At 41.1% G+C, this 13,957-nt stretch overlaps 1 protein-coding gene across 2 annotated transcripts; it reads right to left on the bottom strand.

Moving 5' to 3' along the window:
* Positions 1-398: 398 nt before the first annotated feature.
* DIO2 (iodothyronine deiodinase 2) lies at positions 399-12,432 on the bottom strand. Of its 2 annotated transcripts, none has more exons than XM_009808336.2 (2): positions 12,211-12,432; positions 399-1,016 (listed from the first exon to the last, which is right to left on the bottom strand). In XM_009808336.2, the coding sequence occupies exons 1-2, from the start codon at positions 12,430-12,432 to the stop codon at positions 399-401; spliced, it is 840 nt and encodes a 279-aa protein (XP_009806638.2). The 2 variants fall into 2 exon arrangements, with proteins under 2 accessions (XP_009806638.2, XP_059675773.1); XM_059819790.1 differs by having other exon boundaries at positions 444-1,016.
* Positions 12,433-13,957: the final 1,525 nt, after the last annotated feature.

The raw sequence follows: 13,957 nt of genomic DNA, 5'->3' as shown, positions 1-13,957 counted from the left end.
CACAGGAGAGTAAAGAAGCATTTCTGATGAAATGTACAGCATTGCCTTTCCATGGATTGTGTTCCAAGCAGCAACTACTTCTGGGGCAACCGCTTCTGGCTCACCCCAGGGCTGACGCTCATGAGGCAGATTCCTGGGAGACAGGTCTTATCTCACCACTCTTCCTGCTCTCCAGCAGCACCTTTTCGTAGAAGCCTCTTCACCTCTTCTGTCCCATAGCAAGTGCAGGAGTGGGATTTTTTCACACAATAATGTTTCTGTGGAGTTAGTTTTTTGTTTTCTTTTCTTTTCCTAGTTAATGTTCATTTAACCTTGTTATCAAATGTGTTCTCCTGCAATCATCTGAAAGGCCTTATTCAAACCAGCATATGTTTTCTTTTTTTCCCTTTTACATCACCTTAAAGGGACACATCTGTTGATATAGCTTCTGTAGAGAATGGATTTCATCTTTTGCTGAAGTTTTGTTCCAGCCAAAGCCGAACCTCCTGCAGATTGTAGAAAAAGGGGCCTTTGCCTCCCAGGTAGGCAATTTTTTGTCTCTGCACAATGCATACTCGCTCAAATGAAACCCCATAGGCCACATTGGCATTGTTGTCCATGCAGTCAGCCACCACTTGGCACTGGGGTGGCAAGGAAAAGCGCTCTAGGAGCTGGTGAGCAGCTGCACATCGGTCTTCCTGGTTCCTGTGTTTCTTAACTTCAAATGAAGAGGGAGAGATTCCAGGGGCAGCCCAGCCATCTGACGGGTGAGCCTCATCAATGTAGACCAACAGAAAGTCAGCCACACCAGAGAACTCCTCCACCAGCTTGCTGAAGGCTGACAGCTGGCTTGTGAACGGTGGTCAGGTAGCTGAACCAAAATTGACCACCAGTGGCCGCTCGGGATTGGCAAAATCCAGAAGGTGGCATTTGGTTCCACACTTGCCACCAACACTCTTCCAGTTGCTACTGCTGCCATCACTGCCCTTGGCTATGTGAATTACACTGGAGTTTGGGGCTTCTCCTCCCAGTTTGACCTGATGGCAAAACAAATTAAAACATAGCAAGTTAGTGTGACTTGCTTGTCCAGTATCCTCATGACTACTCTCTTCAAATAAATAGAGTCACCTGTTCAAAAAAGTTCCTAATTACCCGCATGGACAATAGCATGGAGATACAGCAAATCATCAAAAGCAGCAGCTTCAAAAGTTCGTCTAGACCATGCCCACTCACAATGCAGGGAAATGTGACATTCCTGACAGGTATACTACTTCATTATTGTTAGAAAATTTGATCTGAGATCTGTCTTGTCCTGTCTACTACACACATAGTCCTGTCCACCCTTATGTATTTGCAGACTCTAATTTGCTTTCAGACAGCCTACCTCTAATTTCTTCTAACTTTTCTCTGTGAGCCAAATTTTCCAGACTTTTTTTTCACTGCCATCCTCTGAGTTCTCTCCACTTGGTTCACATCTTCCTTGAAGTGCAGTGTTCAAATCCTCAAAAGAGTTTTTACTAATTCTCAGAATAATCAGACAATTACTTCATGTATCTCACAGGCTACACCTGTTTATACATTCCAGATGTTTGCTTTTCATGAAACATCATGACTGTTTTGGAAAAACAGTAGACTGTTGACTAGGGGTTAGCTAGTGAGAAGTTATAATGACTAGGTCCCTTTTTCTGCCTTTCTAGTTGCTCCCCATCATGGATTTGGGTATTTCATCAGTCCAGTCTGAATTGGGTGCTCTGCACTTGGCCCCATTGAGCTGCATCTTACATTTCAAGCCATTTTTCCAATTCTCCAAAATCATTCCGCATTGTATTCCCGATCTTCACAACACATGCAGTGCCTCTCAGTTTTGAGAGGTTTGCAGATTTCATACATGTATATTCTTTTTCATCCTGCAGTCCAAGAATGAAAATACTCAGAATGGCAAACACAAGAAAGATCTCTGCAGATGCCCACTCAATATATCATTCTGTTTTGACAGTGGACCATCCAAGACTGCGCTCTCCAAAGGGTTTTCTAGCCACTTTGCAGTAATTTTATCAGTAATTGAGTGACACATTTCCTTCTACTGCAATGTTTCTCTAGAAGATGATTGGGGGAAAAGCAGCAGGAAAAGGGGAAAGTTTATATGATGGTCGAAGTAGGATGAAGTGAAAACAAACTGTTCTCAGCTCTAACCCCAGATCTAACTCAGACCCAACAGGCAATTGTGGAAAAGTCATTTTGCCTGACCATTTCTATTTCCCTGCCTATAGAAAAAAGACAGAATATAAGCATCTCACAGAAGGGACTGCCAGAATAAGGTGGAGCCTGCAGAGGGCTCCAAGATCCTTAGCTGATAACTGCTATAGAACCACAAAATACTATTACATAAGACAGTTTTCAAAGAGCTCTGCCACAGCAATTCTTATGTATCTGCCTTTAACATCAAGCTCCAGTACAACAATGCAATTATCCTTTTGTATTTTCCTGACACTTTCTATCTCTCTCTGTCTCCTGCATATTTGATCATGTTCAGAAGTGTTGCTTTGAAGGAAATGTACAGGGCCAAATTCTGAAGTCTTTATGTCATATTTTATATATTTCTCTCTGAAGCTACACTCCAATTGAAGTCAATAGAAGTTAATGCTGAATGAGAACTGTGTAAAAACTGAATAAATAATAAATAACTGATTTTTGGTGCACTTCTATTCTACATTACAAGGTATCCTGGCGAGTCAGATACAGTAAGAAGCTGAGTTAACAGCTGAATACTCAACTGATGCAATTGCTGCTACACACAGATCCAGAGGCAAGTATATTGTAGGTACGGGATCCTCCATTTCTCCCTGAGAAACCTGACTACCTTGAACAAATCTACAGTTATTTATGACTCGGCATTATTTCATCAGAATAGCAACAGAAGCAAGATTCTAACCAAAGCAAAGTTTCTAAGACACTGTCCTTAAAGCTGCCAGACTTCACAGCTACATGAGATGGTTTCACAGCTACATGAGATGGTCTCACAGCATGTTGGCACACAATATAAACATAATTTTGACTATTTTCTATGGGGCAAATAGAGACACAACTGTGCTGCCATTCACTCGGAGATCAGCAAAGAAGAGAGCCACAGAAAGACTGCCCGAGACTCACAAATCTCTCCAGGCCAAGCACATAGTGATCACACCACTGGGAGTAGGGCATGTGCAGCTGCAGCTGCATCACAGGCAAGGGAAGCAAGTGATGCCCCAGGAAAGCACAGCCCCTTGTGGCACCCCATCCCGTAAACCTGCATCTGTAGCATTGCTATCTGCTACAGCCCTGGTAACAGTTAAAAAAACAAGCCTTGTGCTCATTTGCCTTTGAAAGCAAGCGAGGTTTGAAATAGCTGAGTTTAGGACCTGCTGTGTGAGTGGCCTGTCCATTGAACTCAAGGAAGGAGAAGAGCTGTATCCCAGTTTTTGAGAGAAAAGTATCTATCTGGAGAGAGGCAAGCCCAGAGACACAGGCTGTAGCATTTAAGAAGTAGCATTAAGCATCTTGCAGTGTTTAAGAAGTGCTACAGACCACCTATAACTTAGCAGGTAGTAGGTACTCTTCTGTGCAGCTGTTGCACATCTCATTTCTCTCTGCCATTCTGTGCAGTAAGATAGGCAAAGCAGGACTGAGTAAGGTAAAGGGCCAGACTTGAGCAAAGAAATACACAGGTCAAGATCACGTGGCGGCCTTATAATCATCCTGAGGGCTGCATTCAATCCCTAAGCCAGCCAGACAACTCAGCATTTTGTGGTAAGTTGGTAACTACCAAAAAAGGGCACATCTCAAGAAACACAACATCTGCACATCTGCACAAACACTAGATCCCTCTTTACCTAGAAAGCTTAACTGTTCTTGCACTACCAAGCAAATGCTATTTCAGAGCTAGCTTGCCCAAAATGTGCCTTTTGGGCAAAGCCTGACATGTAAGTATCTGTGCTGCACCCACTCCCTGGATGAATAATGGACCTCAGTATTTTGGAGTGTGCGCTCATCCAGTCATAGAAAAGAAGTAATAATAGTAATAATAGAAGTAATAAAAGCAACACACTTCGATTTCTAATATTTGCTGGCACTCTTCAGAGGAGAAGACAAATAAAGGTTAAAAGGATAGAAACTAAAACTCAGCAATGAACAGAGCTGCTCAGGAGACAAGAAACATCTGAGCAGCTGTTTCCCCTCACTCTTCTGGTTTTGTTTTAACAAAACTATTATGACTGAAAATACTCTAACCAACACTCTTGAACTGGGAAACCACAGTTTGCTTCTTGATCATATTTAAGCGGAAAGAGAGGCTACATATTGTAAGCTCCTCATTACCAACTCTTCACTCAGGTCTACCAAATGCTTCTTTTCCTAGGCAAGTTTGCAAACCCTGAAGGAACAGACCAACACAACAATGCCCATCAAACACCAGCATGGGAGTGCCCTTCAAGTACTATTTAACATTGATACCAAGGGTGGCAACGTATTTCACTGTTCTCCAACAATGCAAGTTTGCATTCTGTCTCTCATATACCTTATTGACCAAAAAATAGGTACAAATATGCCCCACATAACCTTATAGCAGTTTCTTTTCATTTCCCACAGCCATGAAGTAAGTCTCACGGCCGCAGGTTACCTATCATTTTAATTTTTGTTTCTAGGAGTGCTTGTGTTGGGTTTTTTTCCCCTTAATGAGACATCCTTGCCAAGCAGGCATTCACTAGGCGTTTTCTGCTCTTGTAGAGGAGTAATTAGGTCGGTGCCTTGTTCCATGCCAGTGTCAGGCACTCCAAAAAGCAGCCCTGCCCAGTCGTTAATGTTTAAACATAAGCAGCGGCATCTCCACTAATTGGTCTTGATGAAGCGCTGACGTTCCCAAAGGGACTCTTTATTTCACCAGGCTCGGGAACCGATTGACACAGGATGACAATATCATCCTTGCTGATCATCTGCATTGTAGGCCTTGGCTGTCTTCTTTGTTGTTATTTATTGAAAGAAAAAATAGCTCTTGGAAAAGAAAATCAACGCAATGAGAAAACAAACAAAAAACCCCATGTATTCAGCCAAACCGCTTTTGAAATCTTACACAAAGGCAGGCAAAATATAAATTCTGAGAAACAAACTAGCAGAATTCCCCTCACACGCGATCCAGCATTTCTATAATCACGTACTCATGTGCGTGAATATTTGGGCATTCTGCGCCAGTCTTCTGGATGAGGTGGAAACCGGGCAGCGCACAGGCACCCCCTCCCATGCAGCCTGCCTGGGACACACAAGGTAGGCCAACCAAATCTGAGAGCCAGCCCGGCCATCAGCAAGAGCAAGCACCAGCCCAACACCAAAGCAGTGACTTGCATCATTTGTGTGAATTTTGTGTTTGCTTGACAGCCTTGGTACTGCATCTCCTTCTCCAAGTCTGCACACAGAGTGAAAAGGGAACAAGGTTGCTGATGCTTTAGCACGCAGACTGCAAAATGAAGGAGACTTAGGAGCGGGAAATAAAGCCCTATTCATAAACTACAGGCTAGAAATAGAACATACTGCTAACTTTGTTGTACATTCTCCATAAGGACTAGGAAAAGCCCCATGGACAAAACATCTCCTTCTCATTTACCTCTTCTTTTTTCTCATTTTGCTTTTATCAGCTTTAGCACAACCCTCCTGGGATCCTTTGCACTGGAATACAGCTTTCACTCCCTGCATGAGGGATTTTCAAACAGTTTGGCAGACTCATCAGGCTGTGTCAACCCCCTAAAGAAAATAGGTGTTGCCAGACAATTAGCAGTCTGTGATATTAGCCACTGAAATATGGACATGCTGTGTTCGGGACTGGAGTCCAGCGATTGGTAATGAACTGAATCCCTGGAGCTTTTTGCTCCTTTTCAAATTCTCTACTTTGATTTGATTTGATCCCGTTCAGCTAAATATAGACTCTGCACAGCCTGATATTTCTCAGTGCTTCATCCAAATCATAATCAGACTCTGGCAGGAGAATTATACAAATTATTATTTTTGTTTTCTTTATTTACATGACCCAGAGTTCTGCAGTGGATAAAAATTATAGGAGGCCCTTGTCTGGAGTGGCATACAGGAGTGGGAGCTTCATTTGTCATGGGGAGGCGGCAGCTTGCTTTAAGAGACTCAGTGACTCAAATTGGAGAGCAGAGCCTGGAATTTGGAATTGACTCAAGTTCTCCCAGAGTCCAGTGTCTTTTACTTAGGATCAGGTGTGTGAAGCTGAGGGTGGGAAGTGAGAGACAAATTAAAAGGGCAGAGTCCAGATAAAAATAACCAGTCTAATGCTGCTCTCTTTAAAAACTGCCACTCCCACAAATGAGCATGCACGGCAGAGGAAAGCATAGAGGAGAGTTTTGCCTTGCACTCTTATAAAAGAAAATGGATAATTTTAGTTCCTCTTAATCAGGGAGCCTACAGCAAGCTTCTTAAGGGCTTATGTTTCCCTCAAGATGGGAGCATGGCCTACAACATCATGGCCTCTGGGCCACCGGCTGCCCTTGCGGACACAGGTGACAGAGGCCTTCACCAGTCTTTGTTAGTCAGCACCTGGAGGACATTTGAAGTTAATTTAGATGATTTTTTGTTTGTTTTTTTTTCTCAGCTTTAGCACTGTATGAATGCACAGTAGTGGTTTTATTGGAGAGGCAGAGCTGGGACACAAGGACAGGGTACGGTCCTTTTCCTTGGGTGGTGCCCATTAACTTATTTTCCGTGTCTACCACAGCTGAAGAGGGTTTTCACAAGGGTTTGACAAAAAGTCAAGCAGTCCTTTCAGTCAGTTTTTCGCACGTAAGGGTGAAAAAGGAAGACTGCAAAGAGGTGGTGTGAAAGAAGTGAAGTTAGATCTGCAAAATGAAACGGATAGGATGAGACCCCATGTGGGAGAGGAGTTGTCATATTCCTTTTCCTACCCTTTGTCTGTCTTGAGTGTTTGAACTGTAAGCTCCGTGGGACAAACTGTCTGCTCCTCTTGTTTAGGACACTGCTTGGTACAATGGGTCCCTGGTCTAGGTTGGTCCTCAGACACTACTGTAACAAACATAATTATATATTAATAATAATGACAATGTTTTAATAATAATGACAATGACAAGCCCAAATCCTGTTGAATTTATGTTCCAAACACTGCAGGAAAGGTTTAAATTGTGGTTTTGTTTTGTTTTTCTCACTTCTTTCAAGATTGTTTTCATTTGCAAATGTCAATGAAAACAATTCTGCTAAGGCTGAACTTTGTAAAACCAATAAAATATTTTTAATACCACACAATGTCTAGTTCTAAACCTTGAAACTATACAACACGCTCTATTTCACAAATTCCCTTTATCTCTCTCAAATGCAGAGAGAGACCTTGCCAGACACAATAAATACAAATAATAAGTATAGAGGTTATGTCTTTGTTCCAACCTTTAAAAGATTTCCCCAAAAAGTAAAGAGTTACTGGACAGCCAAACAGCAGGTAAAGGATCACGCCATTCTATTACTCTCACATATAGCTTTGTGATAATGCTGTGCAACATGCACTCAACATGACAGTTTTCAGGCTGTCCTGCTTTGCATACTGATTCATTTTAAGAATAAATAATGTGCCTATCAGGCAGGCAGAAGTAGCCAAAGATAATTTAATTGTGCCTCCCTGAAATCTCAGGAAAACCCCACTGGGTGTTTACTGAACCAGTCTACTTGCTGCTACATCCAGAGCTGGGCCTATGCTGTGAAGTTGGGATCCTGTGCCAACCGTTCCCTCCGTGCTGGGTCTGTCATGCCAGAGCTTGCTGCTGGCCTGTTCTAAGACAGTAAAAAGCTGTACAAGTACATACACACACCCATCATCATCCATCGCTTGAGATAGCTGCATCCTTTTGAGGGCTGTAGCGTACATTTACACACATGTGCATACATGCACACGTGCATGTTATCCCCATAGGTGTACTACGGCATTCCTAAGCATTTGGCTGCTTCAGGGAGATGCCTGAAGGTCTTCTCCCTAACTACCCTGCACTGAGGTGGAGAAGAGGATAACCTTACAGCTCTCTGCTAGAGACCAGGAATGGTAGCTTTGCATTGCTGAAACACAAAGCTCATATCTGGCACTGGAAAAGCCCCCAGCACGAGGCCTTACCACTGGGCACTGCTAATGGGTGCAACCTTTTTTTTACCCATTTTAAAAGCATTTTAAGATAACAATTTCTCATCTTTGGAATCTTAGAAAGCAGATTCATCCCAGTGCTAAATAAAGCATGGAACTTAGCAAGTAAAAAAAGCTTTTAAAAGTAAGTACAATGTTTTTTCAAAACTCTCTAGGTCTTTCTCTGGATTTCTGTAAGATATGTGACACATTCAGTATTCATGCTGTGGGCTAAAACAAATGCCTCACTGGCATTTGTACAGATGGCCTATATAAATCATGCAGAAGGCACACTAACACCCTCCCAAAAATCTCTTTTGTTTTTTCTCTCTTATCAGTAGGTGTGGTTGCATTCATATCTATACATATGTATACATACACATATATATGTGTATACATATACAGAGAAATGAGAGAGGACTGACTCCTGAAAGAGCAGATTATGTATGCCTATGTGTGTGTATTTGCCTTTACACACATACACGTATATGTATGTACATATATAGAGACAGATACACACACTTAGGTATATCGGTATCCATACAAACACATACAAAAGTGTAAATACCTACACACACATACATACATGATTTGCTCTTCAGGAATCAAGCCACTCATTTCTGTAGATAAATAGAGCACAACAGTAAATTAGAAAAATAACATTTAAATAAAATAGCTGCACTTTTTCAATTATATAAAGTTAATCTAACTTGACTACTAGTTCTATTTATCTCTGTTATGACAATTAATCTGGTCCTAAAGACTCCCTTGTTGTAATGTAAGACAAGCTTGCCTCTCAGAAAAGAATAGGGAGAGGATGTTCTGTAAATCACGAAGCTTGTGCAGTGTAGGCAATATCAACACTGAGTGTGACAGATACTGAACTCGGAGCTAAGGAAGTAAAAAGAAATATATTAATCATTGATAAAATTTACATAAGTAAATAAAAATAAACAAAATATCAATAAGGTAATCTTGCCTATGAAATAATTGCCCTAACCCAAAAGTCATGTGCAATAATACTTAATAACAACAAAAAGCAGAACAAAAGAAACTTGAAATTTGAGTAAGACATTCAAAAGCTTTTCTAGAAGGGAAAATGCATCAGAATAGCTATTTTCAAATATACTCTACTTTAACTATTCCAAGATCATATCTTGTACACACTAGTCTGGAAACAAAGTCACTTAATTCTGGGACAGTCTGTGCGCTTTCAAGGCAGAGCTCCTTTCTTGTAATAAATTTACTTTAATCCCAAATCTAGTAACTACCCACAGTTTTTCTGGAATGGCATCCAGTAAATTTTTCTGTGAATAGAAATTTTACATCAAGTACTTTTGTGAAAAATGTTATGAAATGTACGCAGGAAGAGTTCTGCATAAGTGACACAAAACATAGTAAAACCAAGCATAGTTACTGCTTTAATCCAGTCTTCTGCTAACTGGCAGTCTAGCTTTGGTATATCTCAGACATCTGCAATTCTCCTATGCTAGCTGGAAAATGGTGATTATCTCATAAATAGTCCTCAATAGAATGAGCTTAAGCACCTGCTTAAGTACTTTGCTAATACCTGACTTCAGCTAGCAAGTGCGAGCAATAAAAAAATCACTGTTATGATATCAACTGCATTTTGCCATGCTGTTTAGTACCCTGATTCAATAACATTTTCATTTCCTACCCTTACTAATTGGCTAAGATTAAGATATCACAACTGGGCAGTCCTATTCAGGATTTAGAAGATAATTTAAGGAAAAAGATGCTTTATGGGACAGTCTTTAATATATTTCACTATTTCTGATGCTTTTTAAACATGCCACAAAGCAGGGTATATTTCAATTTTTTTCAACTCTACCAGTACAGCTTTCCAGCTGAAACTTTTGTTTCTTTCTCTTCCTTACAGAAGCAGCAGAAGTTTCTCCTCTGTTGTGGAGGTGATGACTCTTCTTCTCCTAATATTGCTCCTCAGTTTATTGTGTCCCCTCTACAATTTGATTTCTACACTTATCTACCTTTCTGTGACAATCAAGGTTTCTGATAATCTTCTGTCCTTATGTCCCATAATTCTACTAAGGAAAATAGAGTCCTTCCATGAATTGTTGGTCAATTAGTTTCATCTTAAGGATAGCTGGCATGAATGGATTTTCTCCCCTTTTTAGAACAAGGTGATAAAATTTGCTTAAGTTTATATGCATTTTTTTGCTGAGTTCATTGAGGCCCAGGATTCATTCTAGAGACCTTAAAGGCTGATTGGCCTGAACAACCGAGGTCATTTAATGGTGATAAGGGAGAGTTTTTAATTACCAAAGTTCAGGGTGTGAGTTTCATTGCCAACACCAAAAATAGCACAGAGTCATCCTCCCTGTATCTTCCATGGTTGACATCAACAGTACTAAGGAAAAGGCAAAGTATGACTTGGGAAAGTACAGAAAGGCATGCGACATCTTTATTTTAAATCACTTTGTGTTATTTAAGCAAAATGAGATTGAAAATATCTCATGGATATAAGGTTCCTCCACACCTTCTCTGGACACTGGGCCACATAGAGGTTGCAAATGTGGGAACTGGAAACTTGGCTGTTTCAGAGCCATGCTACCAACTTCCACCGGAGCCTTGACCAAGTCATGTGTTAACTGTCCTGCCTTACCTTGGCTGTAAAATGGGAACAATTGTGTTCACCAGCCCATTTAACAAGACCACTGTAAAATTTACTTACTTAATGTATGTGAAGAGACTAAAACCAGAAACTAGAAGGGCTAGGAGAATAGTGAGCTTCATTCAGCATTACTTTATTTGAGTAGCCAGCTGGCTGATTCCTAGGGTGGCAGTAAGAGGTTGACCCATTTGGCAAAAGCTGATGTTATTTATATTTGTCTTGCACTGAAAATTAATGTCCCTGTGGCTTGGGTTTCAGGCTAAGCAGCTTGTATCCCGTATCACAAAGCCAGCAAACACCAGCACCACCAACTTTTCACATCTCTAGGTAAGAGCAAATACAAAAGCCATTGTGGGGGAGCAAAAGGGGACTGGGGGGAAGGTGGTACAAAAAGAAATATTTCAGAAGATGCAGAGATATCATTTGGATAGGACCCCTATGACCTCATGACATCACATGGCATATGTTAAATTAGATGGTCTAAATAAGACAACACATTAACAGACTAAGCACTGTTTTGGAAGCCACAGAGCTCTGAATCCAGTTCTTCTACTTACTAACTGGGTGGCCTGTGCAAGAAATTTAATCTTTTTGGGTCCACCTTTTCAATCTATAAAAGGGAACTATAACTACCTCATGAGACCTGGGCAGTACCACTGGGTAATGTTTGTACAAAACTTAAAAGGAAAAAAAAGTACATGTTGCATAACTGCTATTGGCTTTATTAACTTAAATCACCAGGCAGCTGTCGCTCAGCTAGTCAAGTTCATTTTTAACCTCTGACATGTCCCTCTGTCACTGATTTCATGAAGAAAAAAGGCTGGTTTACTCTGTGCACAGTTTTACTATTACCTGGATGCTTCCTCCAATATAAAAACTAACATATAAGTAATAGAAAATGCCAGTGTAATGACAAAGGTTCATTTCTATCTTTTACTCTAATTAAAACAGTTCTATGTTACATAGATGATGTCCATCAATGTAGAGCTCTATTTGAAGATGCAGTCTTCGTATAATCTCTGAGGATCTCACATGGCAAACAATTAAACAACAGCTGTGAAAACATCTAGAGTATTTTACAATTACTATCACACAAAGATCTTGAAATACTTTATAAACATGAAGATTATTATTCGTACTGGTGGGGAAACTGAGGTACAGCTAAACTAAGTGACATGGCCATGGCTGCACAGCGAGTTAGTGGCAGAGCAGCTCCTGAATCTCGTGAACCCTTAGCCCTGACTTAAAAGTACCGCTCCTTTCAGTTTATACCTCTCCCATCACACACAACATCGAATAGGAGATAGTCTGCACCGCACAGAGTCATTCCCTTCCCTACTCCGTTGACAACAGGGATGTTCATCACAGTTTACCCACCCCGACCTGCCCGTCCCCATCCCCATCGCCGTGTACCCACCTGCTTATAGGCGTCCAGGAGGAAGCTGTTCCAGACGCAGCGCAGCCCCTCCGAGGTCAGCATCCTCCGCCACTCACCGCGCCCAGATTTAGACCGGCTCAGAAATAGCACCATGTGCTTCAGGAGGATCACAGAGTCATACAGCGCAAGGAAGAGGCAATTGGAGAAAAAGACCGGCAAGATCTGAAGCGTGATCAGCAAATCCACACTTAGCAGACCCATCTTCCTTGCTGCTTCTCTTCAGCCGGATACCTTCAGCTCCTTTTTTTGCTCTGTACCCTCATTTAAAAAGTAAAGTAAAAAGCATTTCAAAAGCCTCCTTACCCCTCTCTCAGCCGCTCTCTTTAAAATGAGCAGAGATAGTTGAATATGAGCAGGCTGGGTAAAACCATAACTGCGTGATACTCATTCAACTCAGAGCTGCTTATTTTTCAGAAACTAAGACGTTAACAAAAATTCTTCCCTTAACCAGGAGACCTGATTTTGTTGAAGAGAGAGGCAGCTGTGTTTCCAGTTCCCAGCAGTTACAAAATTTAAGCTGAGGCTGTTAATTTTTAACTTTCCTGCACTATCCCATTGTTTCTCAGCTATTTAAGCACTGAACAGACCCCTCATGTCTGTGTCAGTAAAGCTGGCTACCAGGTGCAACAATACTTTTTTTGAAAAAGGTTTAGGTACACAAACTTTCTGTTCCTTCCTCCCTCCCTCCCTCCCTCTCTCTCTTTCTCTCTTTCCCTCTCTCTCTCCCTCCCTCCCTCCCCCCGCCCCCCCCGCCTCTCTGTATTCCTGCCTTCCTCCTCTCGCCCTCTCTTTTGCTATCTGCCTGTGGTGCAAAGTGCTTTCCCCTCTGGAGTCCCAGCTTGCTTCCCTGAAGCCTTTTATACATTCCCTAGCTAATTGCTGCAATAGAGAAATGAAACCCTAATCTTAGTAAAGATCTTGACGTCAATGTAAAAGAGGGCTTTACTTTGGCCAGGACTGCAGTGAATAGAAAAATGAAATTCTCAAAACTTTTTTTTTTTTTTAAGAGAGAGGAGAAAAAAGAGAGACAGACAGCAAGGGTGGAACTTTGCTTTGCTTTGAAAAGGAAAAAGAAAAAAAACAATGCTTCTGACTGCTCTTACAAAATGCTTTCAAATTTCGGAAAAAGTATTTTCATATGACATGGAAGGTGACACAGCAACGCAGGCTTCTGTTGTCAATGGTTTTTTTCTCATGGCTGTTTTTTTAACTTTGCTTTTTTGTTTCTTCCAGGAAGGTGTGTGTGTTGATGCATCCCAAGAAAGGGCACATTTCTGTACATTCTCCTCCCACCTCCGTGAAGTACAACATGTATAGTGTTTAAATATCTTCTGTTGTCTTCTTGGTATTTAAGGAAACATAAGTGAACACCTAGCACTGACTTCATCTATTGATGTGTAAGAGAAGAAGATAGGAAAGAGAGAAAAAGTTTTTGAAGGTTTGGGGGTTTTAAGCTAAAGTTCCCTGCTTAAAAATAATATTATTTTAACAGCCTTAAATGCTGTTAATCAACTGAGCTTCAAGGACTTTCATATTCCCCTATGATAACTATTTACATCCACTAGTCTAATAAGGATAACTAACTTTTGGTTAAAAGCTTATTAAAAAAGAAAGAAGTTTCCTCTGGCAGAGACATATGTACTTTAACAACCACAAGCATCCCCCGCAGCCCTATGATGAAGGTTTGCTTTGTTCATTTGCACTTCTCTTTGTTTCACCTTTTTAG

Source organism: Gavia stellata, chromosome 7 (assembly GCF_030936135.1).
Source record: "Gavia stellata isolate bGavSte3 chromosome 7, bGavSte3.hap2, whole genome shotgun sequence".
Classification (NCBI taxonomy): Eukaryota; Metazoa; Chordata; class Aves; order Gaviiformes; family Gaviidae; genus Gavia; species Gavia stellata.
The sequence above is the reverse complement of the archived record's forward strand: the minus strand, read 5'-3'. Positions and strand labels throughout refer to the sequence as shown.